This window comes from Amblyomma mixtum, chromosome 3 (genome assembly GCF_055824585.1).
Source record: "Amblyomma mixtum isolate Tamu chromosome 3, ASM5582458v1, whole genome shotgun sequence".
Taxonomy (NCBI): Eukaryota; Metazoa; Arthropoda; class Arachnida; order Ixodida; family Ixodidae; genus Amblyomma; species Amblyomma mixtum.
The window spans coordinates 159,627,152-159,651,318 of NC_143014.1; the positions used below are offsets into that span (position 1 = coordinate 159,627,152).

At 46.1% G+C, this 24,167-nt stretch overlaps 1 protein-coding gene and 1 long non-coding RNA gene across 2 annotated transcripts; one reads left to right on the forward strand and one right to left on the reverse strand.

Moving 5' to 3' along the window:
- Positions 1 to 3,352: 3,352 nt before the first annotated feature.
- On the reverse strand, positions 3,353 to 22,270 carry LOC149352515 (uncharacterized). Its single transcript, XM_089577188.1, has 3 exons — positions 22,211 to 22,270; positions 6,971 to 7,349; positions 3,353 to 3,456 (listed from the first exon to the last, which is right to left on the reverse strand). Exons 1-2 carry the CDS (start codon positions 22,226 to 22,228, stop codon positions 6,972 to 6,974), a joined length of 396 nt encoding a protein of 131 aa, XP_089433314.1. The 5' UTR covers positions 22,229 to 22,270; the 3' UTR covers positions 3,353 to 3,456; position 6,971.
- On the forward strand, positions 18,460 to 21,251 carry LOC149352516 (uncharacterized). The gene is made up of 2 exons (XR_016289536.1): positions 18,460 to 19,975; positions 20,880 to 21,251. It is a non-coding gene; the product is annotated as an uncharacterized LOC149352516 (long non-coding RNA).
- Positions 22,271 to 24,167: the final 1,897 nt, after the last annotated feature.

Consider the following 24,167-nt stretch of genomic DNA (forward strand, 5'->3'; position numbering starts at 1 on the left):
ACAATAAATGCACCTTTAGCAACCGGACAAGCGACAGCAAAGGCACGAAGTGCTGCACAGTCAGATTTTGCTAACAAAAAAAATAATAATGCAGTCGTCCTCAATGTCCATTTAGGCACCGGACGTTGGCACTCATAGCGCGTCTAATACTTACCTGCGCGACTCATTAGGCGCCATTGTCCGCTCGGTAAGCACCTTTGTCGTTCGTCGACGGTCACGGGCAGGGGCTACCTTGGCTCCTCCGCACGGTTGTCAATTAAGCTATTTTGTCGCTAAAGTTAAATACTTTTGGAAGCAACTAGCTACCAAATTAGCTTCGGCTACAAGTAGCTAATTTAGCTTTTTTTCAAGTCGAGGGAAGGAAAAAAAACAGACGCAAAGAGAAAGGAAGAGACATTCGCTTCCCTCTTCGACGATACCGTTTCCCTATTCCTGCATTCCTTCCCCTGCACCCCACTGACAACACAGCTGCACAGTTCTCTTTCTATCCTCTACGACTCGTCTCGCCGTGCTGGCTTCCCCACTCAGCCGCAGGATTTCTCGTTCCCGTGCGTTTCGCCATCGGTCTTGAGGCGAGGAATTCTACTGAAAACACGAGGAGTTCGTTCTCCGACCGGACGCCGCCGGTTTCTGGCGAAGAGGAGAAGGCGCCACCTAACATGTACAAGGATACGCACTCTCTGGCTGTCATCTGTGGATTTTTCTCCAATGTTCTCTAGCTTTTTAGGACGTGAATGGGAGCGTTTTCGCACGCGTCGCGCTGGTTGCTTCAATGTATGCTGATTTATGTGACACTGACACCTGTGGTTAATTTCGCATGCAACAAATCGCGATCAGAAAGATCGACAGCGATGGTACAGATGAGACGAAAACGATTGACGTGCATACGGGCGGGTAAAAAAAGCGAAATGCTCCAAGGCAGGACAGCTGGAGCATCAAAGAAGGAATAAGATGGAAAGATGGCACCAAAGGTTTGGTTTAATTTATGAGGGTTTAACGTCCCGAAGCGACTCAGGCTATGAGGGACGCCGTAGTGAAGGGCTCCGGAAATTTCGACCACCTGGGGTTCTTTAACCTGCACTGACATCGCACAGTACAGGGACCATCTAGAATTTCGCCTCCATCGAAATTCGACCTCAGTGGCCGGGATCGAACTCACGTCTTTCGGGTCAGCAGCCGGGCGCCATAACCACTGAGCCACCGCGGCGGCTAGATGGCACCTAAGATGGAACAATCTTGTCGAGGGAGCCCTCAGCGTCGACATAGACAAATTTGCTTGTTGCTTTCCTCCTGATACTAATATGCAGGGCAAATCTTGAGATTAGCCGCTGTGTCCTAACAATTTATTGCAGCACTGTTTGTCACAAAAAGTTTTGATTTCGATTTGAAGAGTATGCTTACAGACCAGTGATGCATTCGCAGCCCGTATGTGGTGAGCACCACACCTTGACAGGGGATAAAAAACACGGCTGCAATAAATGTTTTTAGACAAAACGAGGCGCTACTTCCTCCTTTATTTCGTTCCTAATGCTGTGGTCGCAGTTATCAGAAAAAAAAAAGCACAATCTGATAATTTTGTGCCCCTTCTCTTGAATGGAGAAGCCCTTGGAATCATATAAACGCGGTTGGAACGCAAAAAGATTCGATACATTGTCATGCATAAGAGACGTTGTAAAGCACCTTTAAAAAAAGTTTCGCTAGTTTTAGTACCTTTTATATTTAGCTATTTTTTACTACTTTTACATATAATTCTAGCAACTGCTCTGACGGTATTTGGCAATGCTGATTCCCGGTGTGAGCATTCTTTAACACTGTCGTTCGGTTCGCATATTCAATCGTTGGGATCTGGTAATGCGGTTCTCAAGCGCCGCTCATTTCTTTCGATGACTTCAAACTACAAACTTCAATGAAAGCAACACTCGACATCAAAAAAAGTGCTAGTGATTATAAATTTAAAGCATTCTAAACAGCAGAAGATCAGGCTCAACGATGTTTTCACAAATATGCACTCCCGTGAAGTGAAATACAAGCGCTTACGGGCTGCTGCAAATGCAGAACTGCGCTTAAAATATGTATCTCAGCCGCTGCCCACCCTTTAAAAAGCGCAAGATGGGCGCTGTGCTGGAGAAAAACACTCCCTGTCGTTCTGGGCAAGGGAGCTCTGCAACTGCAATTTTCTTCGCTGTGCACAACGGTGCGTGTGTCCCGCTCAAATATGCTTTTTACGTCAATGCTCCATTCTAAGGTGATGCCATGTTTAGGTTCTGCATGCGCGCTGCGTGCCGTGAGGTCTGTGCGGATCTCTGCAGAGAACAAAAAAAATTCATAGCTCGCTCTGAACCTCTTTCATTCCCGCACGCGAAAGCTCGTCACTATGGAAGTTGCCTGTCCTATCCAGGGTTCATGAAGCGCATTCTATATAAACATTGCACACGCATGCCTCTTGGAAGTATGAAATATTCACCATAGTATTTCGATGGAGACGACATTATTACCTACCATCAAGTGTATATTTTTCTGGCGGCACTTTTCTAGCGTTCCATGTTTTTTAGAGCTAGTGTTGCCTTCTTGCGGCAGAAGCATTCCGGTAGACTGAGGTGAAGTTCGAAAGAAACTAGTTCTTATTTTCCTGGAACGCTCTTGGTTCATATGCGCCGTGCGCAACTTATTCCCTTTCTATAGAAATTGTCAGCCATGCTTTCTGGCTGCGCTGGCATTTCTTCACGAGAAAACTTAAGCATCAACTTCAGCTGCGCTCACTGCACTTAGTGGAATTGCTTGCGTGGACCCTGTTCCGCACAGAAGCAATGCTGCTTTACTTCAAACTGAACGGAGCATTTAGGTACGTACCGTAGAAGTATAAAGAGCTACATTTGAGGTCATGCTAGCATTTATTTAGACGTACATTCAAAGTTCTCTCGTTCGTCAGTGAAGTACGTTATTGAACTGCTTAGCAGCGACTGACATTTGGAACTCACGTTCAAGATCGCTTCGTCATTAGTTTGTGGCTAACTGACTAATATGCGAGGCAAATTAAATTACAACACGAACACAGACGCCTGCGCAATAGCGGCTCAACAAATATTACCGTGATACCAGCAACGTAACTGCACGAGGCAAAACACTAAGTTTTTTCACTGCGATAAACGAACAAAAACAAGTCTTCTTTTTGTTTGTTTATCGCAGTGAAAAAACTTTTCCAAATGCACATACTTGGGGGCCAGAACACGGAAGAAAATCAAGTAGGCATCAAACTAAAAAAAATGACAACCTTTCATTCCAGTTTGAACCTTTTATTAACAACAGTCAAGCTTTGTTATGAGAGATGATTACTATTTTACACAATGTGAGGGTGCATTATGGCATGTGTTTTAGTCGATGCCTCGAGCAGACGGGCAGCAGGAGCGCCATTGGAAGCTCGTCGACTGGTGTCACTCTCCATTTTCAGGAAGAAGCCTGCAAATGCAAAAAAAAAAAAAAGATTTATACAGGGCATACGTGGTATCTCAGCTTGCATGCAAAGAAATGGCAATTATTCTAGATGATATGTGCCGTAGCGTAGGAGGGTTATAGAATATGAAGGCATGCAATTGACCTCCTCACGTTCTTGAGCGGAGTAAATGCGCAAGGGAGAATTCAGCTCTCACTGTGCCCTTTCCTGACTGTAAACCCCAGCTTCATCGCCGAGTCAGACGCCAAAGTGTCGACAACAAAACCACTAAGGGTTTTGTTGTCAAAACACTGCCGCAGTTCGTTGGTTCTTCTGCCGCTACGAAGCGTGAAATCCTGATAGCACACGTATGGAAGTTCAGCACTTGGCGTCGCAGAAGAATGCGTGTAAACTGATGCGCAAATGACAAAAAGGCCTAATACTTATAGTATGAACTGAATCTGAAGCGTTCCTTACAATCACAAGTTTGATGCCGCCTGTTCTGTAACATGCCCAGGTTACCATTCGTTTTTCTCCAAAATGCTTTTTTTTTTGAAGCCGCCACGGTGGCAAAGTGGCTAAGGCGCTCGGCTGCTGAGCCGAAAGACGCGGGTGCGCTTCCGGCCGCAGCAGTCGCATTTCGATGGAGGCGAAATGCTAGAGGCCCGTGTATTGTGCGATGTCAGTGCGCGTTAAAGAAGCCCATGTGGTCGAAATTTCCGAAGCCCTTCGCTACGGCGTCCCTCATAGCCTGAGTCGCATTCGGACGTTAAACCCCCATAAACCGTAAACCAAAATCTTTTCTGAGGCACGCTTTCATAGGCGTACTTAAGGTTATTTGAGCGAAACTCACGGGGCCCTTATCTTTTCTTGAACGCGTACTGTACCTGACACCTGATACGTAATATTACTGATACCTTTTTAGTTATGCGAACTCTCAGCACCTTATCTGTACAAGGGGAGAAATAAAGTGAAGCGGAAAAAAATTAACTGATCTGCCACCTAGAAGCAACCTGATGCCAGCAAAAAGTGTGCGTTTAGGGACGAGGATGACCACAAAATTTAAGTCTTTTTAGAACGCGTTTACCTCCGTCATACCATCGGAGTGGCGACTCTAAAAGGATTAATTTAAGATATTTGCACTGCTTAGGACTTAATGCAAAGAAGCAGCCGTATGAAAGGCTCTTGCATACAAAAGTAATACAGGTCGTTAAGGAATACGAAAGCCTCATTGCACGTTTTAGTACCGCTGATGTTCGTTTGAAAGCGCGCCTCTTAGTATTAACATACATAATCGACATTTAATTACACGATATAGAACTTAAATGCTAAAATAGCCTGACAACAGAAGTGTGTTTGTTTACATCAGAAGCGAGTCTCAAGAGGCAATGATTATTGGTATGTTGGTATGTTCGCGTAGTTTGTAATCCTTGAAAACGACGCATTTATTGCTTAGTATTCGCGGAAGTGACTTGTCGCCTCATTGATACTTGTTACAGGATCATGCTGTCTCGTGGCTGGTAACCTAGCTCATGGAAATATAATAGATTTTTCAGCTCTTTAATGCTTATTAGAAGATTCTTGACCTGAACAGCTTATGCCACTTTGTACTGTTCTCTTTCGGCTTCTTTATAGTGTATATTGCTGCTTAATGGCTCATGAAAACTCTCGTGTTACTTAAGTAACTATATTAGTAATGTTACAGTAAGGTAGTACATAGCCAAAAGCTGTAGGTTAGGAATTAAAGATGCTGCATAAATTTTGATGCCTGAACGAAAGCAAGTGCGACTCGTTTTATCAAATAATTTTAATTATTGGTTGCCTGGGTAACAGTGACAGCCTTAACAGCCTCTCTCTGTAAATATCAGCTAGACTGAATAATTGTAACCATTTGGCCCTCATGTCCTAATCACGAATATTCTCAGAAAGCTGTTGGATGTGAAGACACTAGCCTAAAACAAACAAATAAACGAGACTCTTATCCAATGATCACTAACAATACAAGCTTCCCTCTGCTCAGTAATTTGGGAGGCTGCAAGGGAAAAACGCCCAACACCGAGTATACAAAATAGGCGACAAAGAACGCCATATGCTCGCTCGCGTAGAGTAGCAGCCATTGACGGGCTTTCAGATATCTTCAGCACTATTCCTTGAAGGTATGGTCGATTAGCTACAGTCTGCTTCTACATTGGACGTACCCGCTTGCTTCAGCGGATACCGCGAGATTTGTCAGTCATGGCAGCGGACGAAGCTCACTCATAGCAATCAGAAGTCGCTGTTCGCACTACACCCTTGTTACAAGCGCAAACGTTCCGTCGGATATAGAAACGTTTTCATTAAACCAGCAATCGGCAACCCACCATAGCCAACGTTTAAAATGGCCAGAAGAACCTCCGCATAAAAATTGCTAATTTTGCGCGACAGTTCATTTCTGACGAGGTAATCTGAAGGCATTCTGAGAAAAATCATGCCTAATTCGTACTTTTCCTGGTGTGAATCTCAGCGCTAAATATCCTAAAGTATCTATATCAATAAATGAATCAATACAAATAAATATCAATAAATGAAGGTACAATTGTTTAATACATGATATTTGTTTCAAAAGAATGGTGACATGCTTTTCAATTACTTTTTTAAGCGACAATCTGAAACTAACAAAAAAAAACATTACGACATTACGTTTCAGTCAGAACCACATCATCCCTAGCTTTATATCGGCACCTTGCTACAAAAAAGCCATACTTCTATGAATGGTGCAGATGGGTTTTTCGGGACACGGGCAGTGAATGTTGTGAGTCAACTGAAGAGAAATGTCTTGTCTCACCAGCGGCGGTGGTTCAATGGCTATGGCGTTCCATGGAGAACACAAGTTAGCGGATTAAATTTGGGCCGTGGCAGTCGAATTCAGATGCGAGCAGAATGCAAACATGTCCGTACGCTTTGATTTTGTCGCACGTGAAAGGAATTGAGGTGATCCAAATTAACTCAGGAGTTTCCACTATTCTGTCCTTCAAAGCACTGATGTAACTTTGGCTCGCAAAACTGATTATTTTTGGAAATGTGCACTGCATCAAATGCTAACATTGCACTAATAAATGATTCCGTCAGAGTAACAAGGAAATGAGCTTATACTGCTAATTGCGGACTGACCATTAGTCCCCGATAGCGTTATAAGCAGGAAAACAGCTTTCCCTTTAACGGAATGCGCAAGTGACTAATGGTAGCCCGTCAGACTTGAGCCGTTTCACGATTATCTCGTGATGAATTCCACCGCAGAAAGCAAGGACAAAATTCTCTACCCAACAGGACTTTTGACCCTAAGCGTCTTGCGTACAAATATCCCTGGTTATGAGAAACGCCCTTCTGAATCATTCCAAAACGTTGTGTACCTAGGTAAAGCGTTAGCGGAATTTTCTGTTTGCAGTTTCTTTTTTTTTTTTGTGAATATATACGCACAAAGCAAAGGGCATTTCTCACTCAATAACACTGCGCCTTTGAGCAAGCTTGCCTCGCAGTTTCAAAGCAGAGTGGGCCGGAGACCTTATCGAGCCATCAGGTATCCGCCCACGTGCCCTGGAAAGAACGCCGCATGATCGTGGCCCAGGCCTCCTCCGTGCAGTGCTCCTCCGTGCAGGGCTCCTCCAGCGGCGTACAGGTGCTGCGACTCAGACTGCTGCAGCAGGGCACCGTACGGGTTGCGGACCACGTACTCCGGCTCGTTCACGTAGTCCCTGTGTCCGTGCCCATAGCCCCGGCTCCGGTGGCCGTGCCGGTCGTTTCCCTCGTGGATGGTGCGCACCATGAAGCCGTGCGGGTACTCTTCTCCGCCAGCGTACATGTGCTGCCCGACTCCCTGCTCGATGCTGGCGTGGCTGGGCACCAGCGCAAGGCAGCAAGCCAGCAGAGCCAGCGCTGAGATCTGCGGGTGTCCCTGCGTCTCAGTGTGGCTTGGTGACCCAAGCTAAGCCGGCTACTAAGCACAGTGCTTGAAGCGTTAGCTCGCATTTTATACTGTTTTTTATGAATTAAGTAGTCTGCCGCTCCTCGAGTGACCGTCCGAACGAGTAATGTTCACTGTCCGTACAGAATAATCTGGCAAAGTTCGTTTTATTGGCACCAAGCTGGCTAAGAAAACTGAATTTATGACGTTAGCCTCCACCATATATGTTTTCCTTGCAGGGAAGGAAAAGCAAAAACAAAATGCAAGAGAAGGTAAGGTTTCATTACGTTAGGTTAAGTTGCAAGTTGCGCTGGCCGTATCTGCCACCGCCCCAATTTACATTAAAGTCCGGTAATGTTATTATCCCAACTCTTCGTATTCCTACCTTATTCGCGCGTTTCGCAAATGGCCGGCGTGTCAGTACAGAAAAAAGTTGTTTCTTTGCCTCTGTGCAAAGCTGTGTTTACTGCGAACGCGTGTGGGTTTACGCTGGCTTGTATGCGAAGCACCATCGAGTGTAATGAGCCTGGAGGCTGGTTTTTAAAAACCACGGCAGGTTATTAAAAAAAGAAACAGTGTTTTGAACCACCCAGTGGGAATGAAAGTAGTGCCTATGAGAGAGATCTTTTTTGGTTTGCTGTTTTGGCAGTAGCTCTCCAGAAAGCCGGACTTGTTTCAATAAAGCACACGTGTTAGTTCCAGTCCTTTTGTGTGCCACATCTCTTCTCTGTCCTTCGTCTTTTGACTGGTTTATTTTTTTCAATCACCTTCAGACCCGACCTCTTTCCTCCAGTGGTATAAACAACCTTTCAGTATCAGGTAGCAGGCAGACTCCCTTTTCAAGCGAAAATCTCGCGGCAAGTTCCTCCGCAGGCAAATATTCTGATTTCTTTTTATTTTCAATGCCAAATATTTCATGGTCGTATCTGAAGCATTCGCTGCCGCTATTTTGAGATTAATCCTATCTTGCCCAGCGTGACTACCGTCATCATTAATCAGGCAAGTATTCTGTTGACCGCTTAAGTTGTTGTAGTTTGCCACTCACTTTAAAAAATTCGTTTGCTCCAAAAAGGACCTGTAATTCGGCTTATGGCAGCTTTCAGTTCCGCAGCCAAAACGTCAAGCCTGCCAAAACTTTAGAGAACGAGCGTACTCACAAAAGAGCGTGAGTACCTTCAAGCAGTGCTTTGTGCGAGGTTTGCTGCTAATACATCGTAGTTTTCAGAGAGTTTTTAGAAGGCGAAAAAATGACATAAATAGCTACAACGGAGAGACTTCAGGAATAAGGAACACCAAAGACATGCAATACACGGCATCTATGCTTCTACTCTTCCAGCAAGCTCGCGAGATACACTTCAGAAATAATCTTTACTGAAAGCGAGTTCTCTCAAAGTCTTTACCCCCTCTCCCTTCCGCGACATTAGCGAGGAAAATATCAGACTATATAATGCAATAAAAAAATTGCCGACGATTACAGATACTTTCTAATGCGAAATTTGAGCGCAGCTCATCAGATGTTTCATCTTTTCGATAGATTGAGGCAAAGAATTCGAGCAAGACATATGTACAATTACAGAATTGTTATTTTTCACACATATTCCTTCTTCAAGAAACACTGCACTAACAGTTCTTGATTGTCATGAAGGAAGCTTTGTGGACGGAGAAATAGATGGATATATGCTCGACCTGCTGCACCAGTGCCTGGTTCTCGAAGACGAGGTCTGCCCAAGTATTTCGCGAGGTTGTCACAGCTGTGAGAGCCGTTACCAGCAAAAGGAACAGGATGTTCTCCCGCATAAGTGGTAGGATATTCCCGCTTGCCTTTATATCTACAGTAAAGTCCCCACCCACCCTGCCATCCTGGCAAGTGGCAGCGTTTCTGGCACAACGTTGTCAATGCCAAAGTAAGTAGCGCGCATCTGTCACTACCGCCACGTAGCTTAAAGCACTATTGAGGTGTCCACTGTTCCAAAAGGGCAGTTATGCGCCTTTCCTCTGGTTCAGGTGTCCACCTAGATGTGTGAGACAGATACTGCGCATTTCCTTTCCTCAAAAACCAATTTACAAATTTTACCACCTGCTTTCCAAGACCCCGCTCTATTGGTTTCGCAGCTGTGGGAGACAGATACTGCGCATTTCCTTTCCTCAAAAAAATACCGAAGGCACTTTGGAAATTCTAAAGTGTGCTTGGCGAAAGCCGTGTGGTCAACCCACTTCCGCTTCTCTGAACCGCTTGGCGCGGAACCACTGGGCCGCTTCGGAGTCATGCGCCTCACTCACTCGACTACAACGAGACGTCTGGCGAAGGAGCGGCAGTGTAGCTACCACCCCAGACGCGCGCGCGCACGTTCTACCGCTACTGTGTGACGTCAAGGTTGCTATGCACAGCTGCGCCCCCCACGGGAGCACCGTTTGCTAAGGAAGGGAGGATGTTGCGCTTTTACTTTCTCCTTTCCAAGCTCCCAACTCCATTGCTTTCGCAGCTTAAAAGGTGTCCGCTGCTGGTTACAACGGACAACGGCGAAGATGCGAAACACAAAAACGGGCGCCTAAGAACTGCGCTCTAAAAATGAATTCAAAGACATTTAGAAAATAGTTACCTTGTGACACGAATGAAACAGCGCGAAAGAAGCCCGAAGGCGAAACGAAGAAACGAAAGAAGCCTTCGGGCTTCTTTCGCGCTTTTTCACTCATGTCACAATGAACAAACTAGCCCAGCAAAAAGTTCTGCTTAGTTACCTTGTGGCCTAACAAAAAAAAATACACGTTGGTGAATGCCTAAAATGGAAAATACAAAGAACATAAAATTGCATATACTTCAAGCTGTACGTAGGATAGTCTACAAGGAATGTTGCGGGAACTCCTCGGAACTTAGGAGTAGCGCATTCCGGTAAGGGTCATAGATGCGGTCAGCGGCACCCATTAAATTCGACTCGCCCAGGTCCTCCTAGAGGGCTTTTTCTTTTTCATCCTTCGAAACACTTTGGGAGACTGCGTGCGGCCACATAACGCTGCCGTCGCTGTCGATATGATCGCTTCTCTATTATGCATGACATCAAAACCGCACCTCATTCCCAATTTTAAAGGAATCTTCAGGCCCTTGAGTCGCCCTGCCCAGACACAGGTTGCATCACGGCTGCTCCTGAACAGATCGACGGGATAAACACACAGAAACTTCGCTTAGACACACCGTCCTCAGCCTTGAGGTGATGGCCGAAGGGTCCTAGGCTCGAGCCAAGCGGCTTACTGGTTCAGCGCCTGCGTGTGGAATTCCGCTCGGAGCACGCACGGAATATTTTTTTTTATATTCTGAAACACGCAGTCTCCTTCCGTGTTCTTTAAAGCCCTTCTCCACACCTTGGCAGCATTGCTGGTTGCTGCGCATCCTCGTATACATATTGCAACTTATTCCTCTTTCCAGGCCCTGTTTCTTAACATTTTTTTTGATGCGATAGGACTTAAGTTGTCGTCTCAGAAAAAAATTCCAGCTTCTTCCTAACAAAATTCCCTGATTGGTCAATTGACTGATGACGTCTTCAGGGTCACATGCCCCCAAATGACCAATCAAAGGGCACCGTTAAATTTGAAACTCTCCCACAAAATTTCCTGATTGGTCGAAAGAGATCACGTCACCCTGCGACGTCATCACAACGGCCCACCGTGGAAGGTGGCAACCTGCCACCCGGTCTGTGAGCAAACTGCCCACCCGTGCCAAATTCAATGACGTTGCCATCTGTCCACCGTGGCGCTGCCCATGAACTTTACGGGAGCTCTGCAAGAGCAGCGTGGCTCTTACAAGCGTCACCTGAGGCTGTATTTGAAACAGCGACCTATCGCGGTAGTGGCGCATCGCTTAACCGCTGCAGCACTGCGCCAGGAGGGATATGAGGGCTCCCCGCGATCTATGAATGTCGTAATGTTATTGAGAGGGTAGTGACGTTATCAACACAGTGTGGCCACTAGTTGACCAATCATAGGGCACCGCCAAAGTTGCTAATGTGCCCACTTGAAATGTTTGGAATTTTGCCCAGCACCCTAAATTCCTAAGGACTCCCAAAATTTTGGAACTGGGCCCTCCCGAGAAAATAAGTTTAAACTCGTAAGATAATCCAAAAGAAGATACTTGAACATTCTGGAAGGCGATTACTCATGCATACCTTTGAGGGCAATTGAACCGGTCCCAACCCGAGTTTTGGTGGGAAAATTGCAGGAAATGGACTAGGGACTCGTTGTAGACACCACAGCTGTCTTATTTATGAATGTGTTTAAGAAGGCTTCTAAGTTTTTTTCCTTTCCTTTCTTTCGTCTCTTTGCCATTGGTTAGACTCGGCTTTGATAAGAGAGCTGGTGAATAACATTGCTTTCCAGCTATTGACGTCACAGGCAGCCGCTGCTAATGATAAAGGAGGAAAAGAAAGGAAGGGGAAACAAAAGCTTGCAAGACACTGCCCCTGGCCGCAATTCCTTCTTCCTGTTCGCTATTTCCCATCGTGACCGCTATGAGGTGCCTCGTTTTCGCTTTCACACGGCCGACGTGAGTTCCCACGAGTGTAGGTCATAGAGCTTTACCTGTAAAATTAACTGAAGCTGAGATCGGGACGTCCAGCCGGAACATCCTGCACTTTTGTTGCGCAGCCTACCAAAATTAAATATTATCGCCCGGGTCAGTTCCGCACGACTGATTTCAGCAGTGAGACAGGGGAGGGCTCCCGCGACCGCACAATGCCCCCGCTCGGCAACAGCGTAGTACGCTACGCTCTTCATGCGTGACGGGAGAGGAACCGCAGATGCATTGCTGGAGCGCCAGACACAGCCCTAAAAATAAAACAAGCTTTCTCTCTTAAGCACGGCATGTGGCCCACTGCTGTTAACTACTACGTGAACTTAGTATATCGATGCAGCCGAGAAGGTTCAAAAATAGCGCCTCGTGGGCAACAACGGCACCGCGCCTGCCATGTTCAGGAGAAGGGCGCAGCATAAAGGACACTCGCACCGAGTGAGGACTTCGTGCCCACGCGCGTATCCTTTCCTGTTTCGTCGTACGGCGCTGAGCGATCGATCGGACGACGCTCGAGAGATATTGTTAAAAATGTAGGGAACTGCACGTTTTTTCTTTCTGGAACTTATTTATATCTAACGTGTGGCGCAGCGAAGTTAGCGACCTCCGATTCATTCGCGTGTACGAGAGCGCTGTAAGAAACTTCCCCGCGACTTCACGCGCTGCGTGCTCTGTGCGCAAGACAGTTGTGGCTTGCGATGATGATGAGAACAGTTCTTGGGATAGAAACTGTTCTCGTCCTTAAGCTTTTTGGAGTACCATCTTGTGCGAACTTAAATCAAGGGAAGCTGTCCTAACGTTGATTTCTAGCTTCTTCAGTAGCATTTCACATCGTGCATCATGAACTACTTCTGTCATGCTTTTACAATGTATGGCGCCGCTATACAAGCCCTAGCTACTAGTCACGACAGTGTGCTTCACTCCACGCTTACACTGATTACAGAACGGGTGAGGTGGCACTTATCTATAGCCAAACACTGACAAAGACACGACGACAGGAGAGTACAGCGATGAGCTGCTGGGCAGTCAGCACCGAACCCGTTTTTCTGCTCTGCTGTCGCCAGGCCTTCGGCGCTGCTGGTTTCAATCGTTAGTGATCTGTCTCAAGATCGCTCTTCTTACTCGTAGCAGCACTTTGCTATATTCTTGCTTATTTTTTTCCTACTAAGATTGCTATTGAACAGCGGTGTTGGCACGAGTAAGTGATTGAATTAATGAAACTAATTTGTGACCTTTATTTTTAATTTTGCTTCAACACCATTAAAGAATATTAAATTAAAAAAAAAATTTCTTAAGAGTTCATTCTGTTCTCGAAGAATCGCAATGCCAACCACCTTTGATTTGTGCACCTGAGCATTATTCAAACTAGACCGCTTGCAGTGAAGTAATCGCTTCAGTGGAGAAGACGTCGTACCAATGAATGTTACTAGCGCCTTTTGTTCCAGAACTGATGACCCAAAAGGCTTTTCTTTCTCCACCAAGAAGAAGAAGATGCAGCGATGACTTGACCCCCCCGCTCGCCTCCCCATCACCTAAACCTTTGAGATGGCTGCTCCCAAGCACGACCTCACGGGACCATGGAAACACTTTCGCTTCTGCCACTAGTACTACTATTATAATACTATAATACTATAATAATATTATAATACTAGCACTACTATTATTATACTAGTAGTAGTAGTAGTAGTAGTAGTAGTACTACTACTATTACTGCTGCTGCTACTACTACTACTACTGATACTTCATAAACCACTGTAAGCTTCCCTGACACAGGCGTCGCTTTAGTTATCGCCGGCATTTTCGCTGTAAATGGACACTTCACAAGGCATTGGCATCTCGCTGGGCAAGCGTCGAAGTTGGTACGCAGAACAGATCGGCGTCGACTGCATGCAGAGATTGAAACGCTCGCGCGTTAAATCGGTTAAATTAAAATTTAAATTTGCTGAATTTGTTAAATCAGTTGGAGCAAGAGCCGTTCAATCTTTTTCTAACCCTAATTCTAAGATTAAGTTATTTCTATCGTCTTTACCTATGTGAAGTGTGTAGCATGATTTTAGTCTTTCCTAATTAACGTTTTTTGTTACCTACTGTTTATGTCTACTGCATTCATTTTCGAAACTTGCTGTGTGTTGAGTGACTGCTCAAATGTTGCTGATACTTGTGTGCTCCTTTATTTTTTTTTTCTTAACCCATCAAACACTTGTGCCACAACGGTATCTGTATGACTGCCAATTTGTAAGGGGCCGGGCCCGCGTCAAGCCGTTGTCACGGCTTTTTGCCCTGTCTCCTCCTCTGAAAAAGGAAATAAAAGGAATTAAATTGCAATTAATTGAAATGAAAATTGAAAATAATGATGAAGGGAAACGTTAGCGAAGTTCTGTTTTCTTCGCTTTAAGATAAAAGTCTTATGGCATGCAGTAAAAGCATGAAGCACTGAAATTTAATACTGAACGCAAATACTTCGCCTCTGAGCTGTCACAGACGCGATTTTAACGCGAGTAGTGCTGTGAAGGTCTGTACTAATCTACTCTAAGCTGAGATACTTTGGTATACAATATTAATGCTAAATGTAGTTACTTTATTCCAGGAAGCAATAGATACAGGAAAACGTGTTACAGAGTCTCTTCTACATCTTTGTAACGTGGTTTAAGTGATTTTGAATTAGTTCCCACAATGGCGGTTCAGCTAAAAAAAAGTCTGTAAGGTTTCACTGAAAAGAGGCGGAAATAGCCTGCGAAGCCTGTCTGCTACGCGAACCTTTAGAGCCCTGCACTCATGCTTGAGCGCCACTCAGCAGACACTCACCCTACTTGGAACGCTTGGATTAGCCTGAAAAATACGTTTCAGGAACGGTGCTTTCAGAACAGAAATAGGTCATTGAGGCAAAAGCGTTTGTTTCCCAATTTATTTCTTGATCCTTTGACTTTTGTGAAAGCTTCATGAAAGATATGAATCATGTAGCAACTACCTAATGTAGCACTTTACGCACGCTATAGAAAGATTGAAAGAACTGCATGAACTATTCAGGAAAGAAAGCTACTTTACAGGACAGGACGGAGAAAAAGAGTGTGCGTGTGTGTGTTTGTTCGGCCCGCTCTTATCCCCCGCCCTGTCCTGTAGCGCAGTCGTTTTTTCCTAAAATGATTCTCCCGCTGGTCCCTAAACGTACTTTGTTGAACTGCATGAACTTAAGCGTGCAAGTTCTGTTTTGCTGTGAGTTCAGGGTTGCGCTGTCACCGTAGGTTTAGTTGCATTAGACCTAAACCGATTTGCCCCTCATAAAAACAGCGTCTACATGATTATTGTGCAGAAGGTAGTTCCAAATAAAGAGCCTTCTTTACAACCATTTTATTGAAGGATTTCACACATGTTCTGAGGTGTTCCCTAAAAACTAGAATTCTTTCATTCATTATTTTCCGATGCCACGTCGCTGGCACAGCGATACTGTGTGGCTCTCGGATAGGCCCGCTTCCATTCAAGCAGCCCAAAGCTTTATAGCGTCGGTAAAGACCACATGACAGCATAATTTGGCTAGCTACAGGAAAGGTATGACTTATATCACGGAGTTAGAAGAGAGTTTGCATGTGCGCCCGTCCTCTGCTGTTCTCAAGACGAATGCTGTTTTCGCTGCCGCAACCCTTGTGAGGCGTGTCCAGTTTGCAACAGGAACTTTCAGAAAATAGCAGATATATCCTCTTTTCCTTGGAGATAATCGGCACTTAGGAAAAGGAACGGAAGTGAGCACGGGAAGAGCTGATAGGGCCTCTATGTTTGTACCGTTGGCATTCTCAACGAATAGTGACATTTTAGGAAGCGCTGAAGAATTACAACTGCCGAGAATCAAAAACCATAACACACCCTCCAGTACACAGGGCAAAGTTGCGCGGCTCCGTTACGGCTAAAGGCTTTGGCGTTGAGGGAGGAAATTTCCTGGAAGTAAGAACGGGTCCAGCATTCGCATCCGCGTACGTGCCCAGCAAAGCCAGCAGGTTATTTTGGAAGAATTGAGAGTGCCGCGTAGGAGGCGGGGGAGGGGGGGGGGGGGCGTGTGCTGGGGAGCTCTTCCACGGAGCTACGCTCGGGTCCATTTTCCTCAAAGCTCCACAAAGTACCGCAATCGCCACTCGTGAAACAACGGAGAAGAAAGGAGACTCTCTCCCTGACTGGGGTGCTGCTCAACGTCTCGTGGAAGTGCAGAGCGTTGCTTCCTTGTCGGAAGAACCAGAGAACGTGCTTGCCACAATCGACGTCGCGTACATCTGTGGACGGGTCGCGCTCTACTACGTAATAGTGTACGATGGTCGAAGCTTGAGTCTAGTAGTACACGATGCTGATTCTTTCATGCCACTCGTAACAGAGTCCTTCACCTTCTTTGCCCTTTCGGAATGCTGTGCACTGCGCCGTCTGTGTATGCGTGCTGCTATCACTCTCCCACTAAAACGGATGATGAAGTGCTCACAGTTTTAACTTCCTAATTAATCGAGGCTGATAGCAATTCAGCCGGGTGGCTTGTGTGCCGTCGATGTTATATTAGGCCAATTATGTCAGTCGAGTTTCTCTAGCAGTCGATTTTACACCGTTACGCGTTAATGCTGCTACTCAGCATGAGAGCCAACGACTGCTCACGTCATCCCTCCGGCCGCCTCTCTAGGTGCGGGATGGGGATCTAGGCTAAATAAAAAAATGAGTGTTTGCTTTTCTGTTGAGCATGAATCACTCGATTGTGACACGCCACTCTCAAGCTTTCGGAATTTATTTCAGACCTCTGCCGGATCACCATAGATATGAAGTACAACTTTGTGCTGGAACAGTTCGTTTCTTGAGCAGATTATGCGTCTACGAAAGAAATAGAATCTTAAGGCACCCAAAATTACTTTTCTGGCCGTGACACTGTTTTTGCTATACACGTCGTCCTCGTAACCGATGATCTATACGAATAGAAACCTGTTACTTTCGACGCTGTCATTGCAGGCGAATAAAATAATGAGGGTCAAATTTCTTGCCAAAAATTTTGATTCTAGCCGCGGTGGTTGGGTATCAGCGTTATCAGTCTACTGCAAGTTGAAAATTGTTTACTTCGTGCTACGATTTTTCGATGCAGATGTCTGGTTTGTTCCCTTTGTCGAACACATTTTTCAGAGTTTGATGTTCGGTATATATGAACTGTAATTAGAGACATTTAACGAAAGGGTAAACAGTATGTTTTGTAGGAAAAAACATCTTCAAAGAAAGCTCCATAAACGCTATTCCTTCTAAAGATCGCGGCGAATAATATGCAGAGCTTCATCTAACGCAACAAAATGACTGCCCACATAACATGGGTTTCAGTTCTTCAGGTGGAAATACAAAAGCGCATCTCAGTGATCTGTATGTCCACTTGAAGAAATCAGGTTAACAGCTGATTTGAACGCTGTGTATGTTTATAAAAACGGCTTTGCAAACACGATCTACCGTCGGGAAACCTAAAAAACTACATGAAATGCACTCTCCCGTTATTTTAAGAGCACCTATATTTCTAGACAGCACCTTCCTTAAGCGCTTCCCCTGGCAATAAAATCGCTGACAAAAATTCGCGAGAGCATGGGCTCAAGCACACATACGACTGTATCCCAGGTAGCACACGGCAGCGGGCCAATATTGGAAATCCACTGGCAAAGCGTGGCCCTAACTAGGCCCAGAGTTGCCAGTGAGCATCCGATATTGGTTGTGCCACTCCTTAACACATCCAACAATGGCCCTGGTTGTCCAACGCTTTACCAGTATTGGCTGAGCCATAATTAGATACTGGCTATCACGGGCCAGGTTAGCCAGGATTGCCCCACTGTTTGCCATTGCTGGCTGTGCCATCATCGAATCCTGGCTATCATGGGCCATGTTAGCCAGTGTTGTTCCACTCTTTGCCAGAATTGGCTATGCCATTTCCGGGAGCTGGCTATATTGGCCTAGGATTGCCACCGCTTATCCAGTGTTCAAAGTATACTGGCAAACGTTGGTAAACATTGTGTCATCCATTAAAATGGGTTCAAAATTATTTTTATTGTCGAGTACCATATCGGCAGTTCATAATTTTCGAACGCGCTAAAACATGCGAGTTCAAAGTTTTGGTTTTATTTATTATTATATTTTAACCGAACACTTTTGCAGTTTGTGAGCAAAGCTACCCATGATTCCGTTGGAAAAGCTGCACTCTGGTTGCGCAGTGAGCAGCAATAATACGTTTAGAAGAATTGCGACGAAGTCCTGTTGATCAGAATTAACGTTCTGATTACACCCGACACGCCTTCAACAAAAATTGTCAACAGGTGCCTTCAACAAAAATCAAATAAGTTTCATTTGATTAAATTTTTGGAATAAAAAAATCACTTTTTTTTTATTCGCTCTAGGAATTCACTGCCGCAGTACGCAGCTGGTGTCTGCTTCAGGGAGATCGCGATACAAACGTAATAGATTAGCGCAAGTGCATTCGCTAAACCGAAATTGTGCTCAGTTTTGGCAACGTCCAGAAACGAAGCAGTCGGCTCGTAATTTCGAATTATGCGTTGCGCTCGTGAAATATTAGGCGGGTGCTTCATAAACGCACGCGGACACGTGCTAAGCGATTCCTACGCTTCCCTACGTCTTGCCCTGTGATCGCGCCTTTCCCGTGTTTTCTGATTTGCTATTTCCTTCCTTTTCTGCAAATCGTTGTGTTGGAAATTGTTGTTTTTGACCATTTTATTCTTCTGTTGCGTAATTTGCATTGGGGGCTATATAGCTCTTGCTCACGTCTTTGCATATTTACTCGCAGGTTTTTTTTTTCTTTCGAACATCACCTTTATTGATGAAAACCATCGAAAGTAGTTGCGAACCACAATTCAACATGCCTTTGTTTGTTTTTGTTTTTTTGCGCGAAACTTCCACCCCAACAAACAATTTGAGGATTCTTCGACGACCACTGAATAAATGGACTGACAACTGGCGTTAGACGCATGTTAACCTAGCTTGTTTGGCGCATGTACGGTACATGAAACTATGAAAGAGCGCGCATTCTGCTTGGATATTTTTTTTTGCTTTATATTTTTGTTATGTGGTAACATTTTAAGCTATCTTGAACTAACAGAAGCCACATCATACGGCCCCACAAAATACGCGAGTGTCTCAAGTCGTTTTGGCGAAATGCATCTTGAAGCTCCAAGTTTTTCACTTCAAAATTTTCAGGCTTTTGCTGCAGCTTTGTAGCAATACTTTGACGCTTCCGTGTTTCCCATCCACTTCTCTCTTGTAGATATTGCTTTCTGTACTGCCTGTGGCCATGTGACTCATTCTCCAAAAATTCCAAACCCTTTTCACGTGTTTTGGCCTCTTTCCCTCTCTCTTTCAAGTCTTCAAGTCCAATATCTCCCCACCTGTTCTCCCGGCCGTGCCCTTTTCCAGGGAGCGGGCTAACCCCCCACCCCGCGAAGCGCTATTTTTTCTTTTTGGTTGTCACTTTCTCAAACCTGTTTTCCCTCGCACGCAGCTACGCGCTTCGCTGTTCCTCCACCTCCCTGTCTCCACCTTTCAGCTCGAGGACTTTTCTCGGAACCACAAAACCTGTGTAAAGGAAAATTACTCTCTCCCCTCCAGCAACCCCCCCCCCCCCCACACACACACACCATCGTCTCCACTGCTCGTCTTGGAACCGCGCGACTCATCACAATAAGACATTCTTGACTGCACGGCGGAGCTCAACCACGTGCACAACCAACGCGACGAAAATGCATGCACACTCGAGCTAGCACCGTTCATAGTCTGTGCACGCGAAAAGCCACACTCATATATTAGGAGAGCTCCGACGCTGTTCGTACCGCCTGCAAGATCTTTTGTAAGTACTAAAACTCTTTTACCTTGATATACGTCTGGAAGTTAAAGTGGTTTTTGTAGTAAATGTTGCTTTGACTACATGCGCCTTTATTTTTTAGGCAGGAGAAGAGAGCGAGCCAAAAAGCACGAGGAAGACTTCTGTGTACCCACTCTCATTGCGAAATGGCTTGCTTGACGTCGTGCGCAGTGGAATTGTGGCCGAATGGTGAGAATTTAATTTTTCGTCTTTGGTGAGATGAACTCACTAAAGATTCACTACTTTGGCTAACAGCGGGTTTGAACTCATATGACTTGAGATAGGATGCATTCGGGAATATGTCCTTTACCGCTTATGCACGACGGAAATCAGAACCGCTTAATTAATTTTCCACTGCAGACTAGTTGGTAAGGATATGTGTAATACTTCCGTAGTGTTTCTTTTTGCCTTCTACTCTTGCAGACTCAATAGAAAATCCGCAATTACTGGTTAAAGCTTTTGCCCAAGTTCTCTCGCAATGAAAAAGGGCATTACTCTGGACTATAAGACTAGTATTTTTGTGTGGTTTTCAAGTTGCAGTTTCGAATCCAACTATAGCATGCATGCGAAGCAACTAAGGTAAAACAAAGGTGCCCTGAGTTCCTTGCGTTCAGCGTATTTCGTCAAAAATCGCAAGCCGCATTTTTAACCCCATTAAATAAAACTAATCAAAAATGTTGTTTTGACGTCCATGTGGAAGAGACGCTACAACCTGTGCATGTTTACTGGAATAAAAAATTACCTCGCAATTTAGATACGAGTTATATTAAAACAAAATAATACATTAATCTGTTTACAATATCACATTAATTTGCTTATCTCGCATTGAATATATTTACTGGGAGTGCGACACGACGCATTGAAATAAATTAAACCATTTGGTATAAGGGAAGTTTAGTAAATTAAATTCCACTTTGTGCAACTAATGTGCTGCTGGTTCTTAAGAATAAATTAAAAATTATCCTGTAAAATATGTTGCTAGTGTCTTCACGATGACTGTGTTTCACAGAATTCGGTGTTATTTAATCATGTTTGTTTTTGTTCTGTGATGGCCATAATTCAACTTACCATGACATCATGCATCTCTTTGCAGGCTTGGCGCTTCGTGAGGCCATCGTGCAAGAACTGGACGAGGAATTTCTTTGAATGCAGTCCAGCAGTCCCCTTGCAAGTGGAGTGCAACGATTACTTTGGATATGACTGATCAGTTCACTGGAGGACAGCTCCGTTGAGCGCTTTATGGATGCCTTAGCCGTGCCGCAGCAGCTTGCCGAGATGCTTTGTCCAACCTGATCGGCACGCACCAAACTTGAAAATAAATTGTTTTCCCACAGCCTCTGCCACCATGCTCTTGGGCCCCTTTTCTTTACTCCCCACGGTGGCTGGTGGTAGCGCAAACCATCCTGTGTGCGCTAGAAGCGTGATTCTTGTAACTCAAAGCAATAAACGGGTCTTTTTTCTGGAATTCTTTCGCAACCTCATTTATGAATATTTGCTAGGTAGAATGGTATGTATGTACATCCATCCACAGTGCCGGTCATTGGCGAGTGGGTTAATTGCATGTGCCAGCGTTCGAAAGCTAGATGCCATTATTCGAAAGCTGGAAACCATTATTCGAAAGCTGGAAACCATTATTCGAAAGCTGGAAACCATTATTCGAAAGCTGGATGCCAATATTCGAAAGCTGGAAACCATATTATTCGAAAGCTGGCTACCAATGTTTGAAAGTTGGCTACCAATGTTTGAAAGTTGGATGCCAGTATGAGACCTTTGCTGGTCCATGCTGCAGAACGAACATCGGGACTGCGTTGGCCGCTTGATCGGCCGAGCGTTGGCCCAAAACTGGCATGAAAGTAAGGCCAATGTGTGAAGTGGTAGCGCTCGGCCCAAATGCCAGTGTAGGACCGATGTTCGTGCCAAGTTTTGCCAACACTTGCGCGACGTTCGGCCAATGTTGTTGTGCTGCCTGGGATAGTGCAAGGCATTCTGTCTGACAACGCTCACTGGCGCTGATACTCAACAAACGACACCCGACGGCCTCGGAAGCCAGTGCCAGGTCGACTCCTGGCCATAGGATTGTAGTTATAGCTCTTCCTAATCTGCAACAAATGCACAATGAAAGAATGTGGGCTGCCAAAAAAAAAACTGAAAACAAAATGCCTTACCCGCAACCCTAAGGAACAGACAGTAGTCGGAGCACCACGGTGATTGCACATTTCAGCCTACCTTCCCTCTGCGGTTATGAATCAAGTTTAAACGATAATATGCCACATGTTACTCGCAATAGTTCCCTCTCACCATGTACGGCCGGCGCTACTTAACACGGTTCCGCGTACTACGGTCGCAGGCCTCTCGCCAGCGCTAGCACTGAAGCTACAAGATTCGGTCGCGCGCAGTGCTGAGCAGCAGCCGCGGTCCGCTCACCTTGATGTGAGACGTCATGTCGCCTCGCAGCCGGCGCTGTGTCCCCACCTCAGCTGTCCGAAATCCAGAATGGCAAGAAACCGCGCGTGCGTTTGCAAAGGGCCATTTATAGCTTCCTTTTGGCCGGGCAGCTCGGGAGACCCCTCCTCCGCAGCGGCGGTGGCGAGGACGGGGGCGGGGGGGGGGGGGGGGGGGGGGGAGGCGATACCGGTGCGGAATCAGGAGGGGGGGTGCTGGACCAGGAATGAGGGCCGCCGGCTACCGTCCAGCGAGCGCCCTTCCTCTCGGGCCTTCACACGTCATCCGCGAGCAACTCGGAATACTCTCGCTTCTCGCTCCGCCGTTCCTGCTTTCTCTTCCTCGCGGGGCCATACATACCCGGTCTGATTCGGCGTTCTTCGGCCGGCGATGAACAGTTACCAGTTATAGAAAAACCGGCCCTCTCCCCGACGCGCTCGCGGGCGCGAGACGAGGAGCCTGGAGGAAGGTGGCAGTGTTCTTCGGTCGGCGTGCATATCCTCCAGGCAGGCGTGTTTTGTTTCTGGCGGCGATCTCCGCCACCGCCGGTTCCCTTTCGACCTCCTCGCCGATGCCGCTCGTACGCGCGACCTTAACCGGCCGCGCTTTTTTGCTTAGCGCTTCTTTCAAAGAGAACAGCGCGCGCAGTGCTATTTTTAGGCGGCCTCCTCTTCAGTGGAGGTCCGCTGCCCGTTACACATGGAACGCGAGGCGCGTGCTCACGTCGCCGAATTGAGTCGCCGCCGCGGGCTGCGCGGCGGCGAACGAGCGGGAACTTCGGACCGCCGTTGCGGATCGCTCTGCACTCCTTGCAAAGCACAACCGCTGCCCACCGCCGATGTTCACGCGCTGTGCATGGGCTGGCCGTTATTTTCTTGCGTCTCTTCTTCCAGTATTTTCGGCCGCAGTAGTGCCAGCCTTGACTCTAAATTCGGACAGTGTGCTGACGGCCAAGGAAGGCTATACGGTGGTTAGTGTAGACGCAAGTTTGCGTTTACGTGTCGGAAGAGCGTGTAAAGGTTAGCCGAGACGTTCGCCCTGACTGTCTGCGATGATATTAAGCGAAACGGCTCTGACTAGGAAGCGTGGGGATCTAAAAATATGACTCCATTCGTTTGCAAGCACTGCGCACATAGCTATAAGGAACTGCTTTATTTTCCACGCTACGCAGCAGAAATGGTGCCAAAAACGGCCCTCAAAACACGGAGCTAGATGTGTAATGTCCCTGTGATGTCAATACGCGCAGAACGACCAACTCGAGGCAGCGCTTGCACCTCTCGAAGTTAAGAGATAAGGTGTAAAAGTACTTTGATATGATAACGCAAATGCCATCTTATCCGCGCACACCCCATTTCGGAAGATGCCGTGTGACGGTACTCTGAAGGAGTAAAGCAGCACGCCGGGTAATTGAAGCCATTTTGAGCGCTCGGCCTACTCTCTATATTTAGTTAATCGGGGGGAAATCAACGAGCAGCCTGGAGGCGCGCCTTGACGTGCCGTCAGAAGAGCCGCTCCGCCTGGGAAGAGGAAGTGATTACCACTGCACTAATAATGGAATGCCAGGGGCTCAGTCGGGTTTCTGGTCTCACGAGCAGCGCCGCCAAAAAATGCCGCTCATTTTAGGGCTTCGTCAGCTCTCACGCCCCGGATAGAGCTGTGTGCGGTGCCGTGGAGCCAAATTTCAGCCTTGGATTCTTCATCGCAGGCTGAAAATATTCTTTCCTGAACTGCCTACGTCTGGACTGCTGAAGAAAGAAAAGGCTATTCATGGTAATGCAAAGCAGAAAGAGGACTTGATATGTCGGATGATGCGATCGCGAGAGTCAGTAATGATTGGAAAGTTTCAATCACTAGATAATTCTGTTAGGAGTATAGTTTCAGAGGCTCAAGAGCTATATATATGGGGCCCTCCGTTGTCGGGTTTTATTTTTGCGCAATT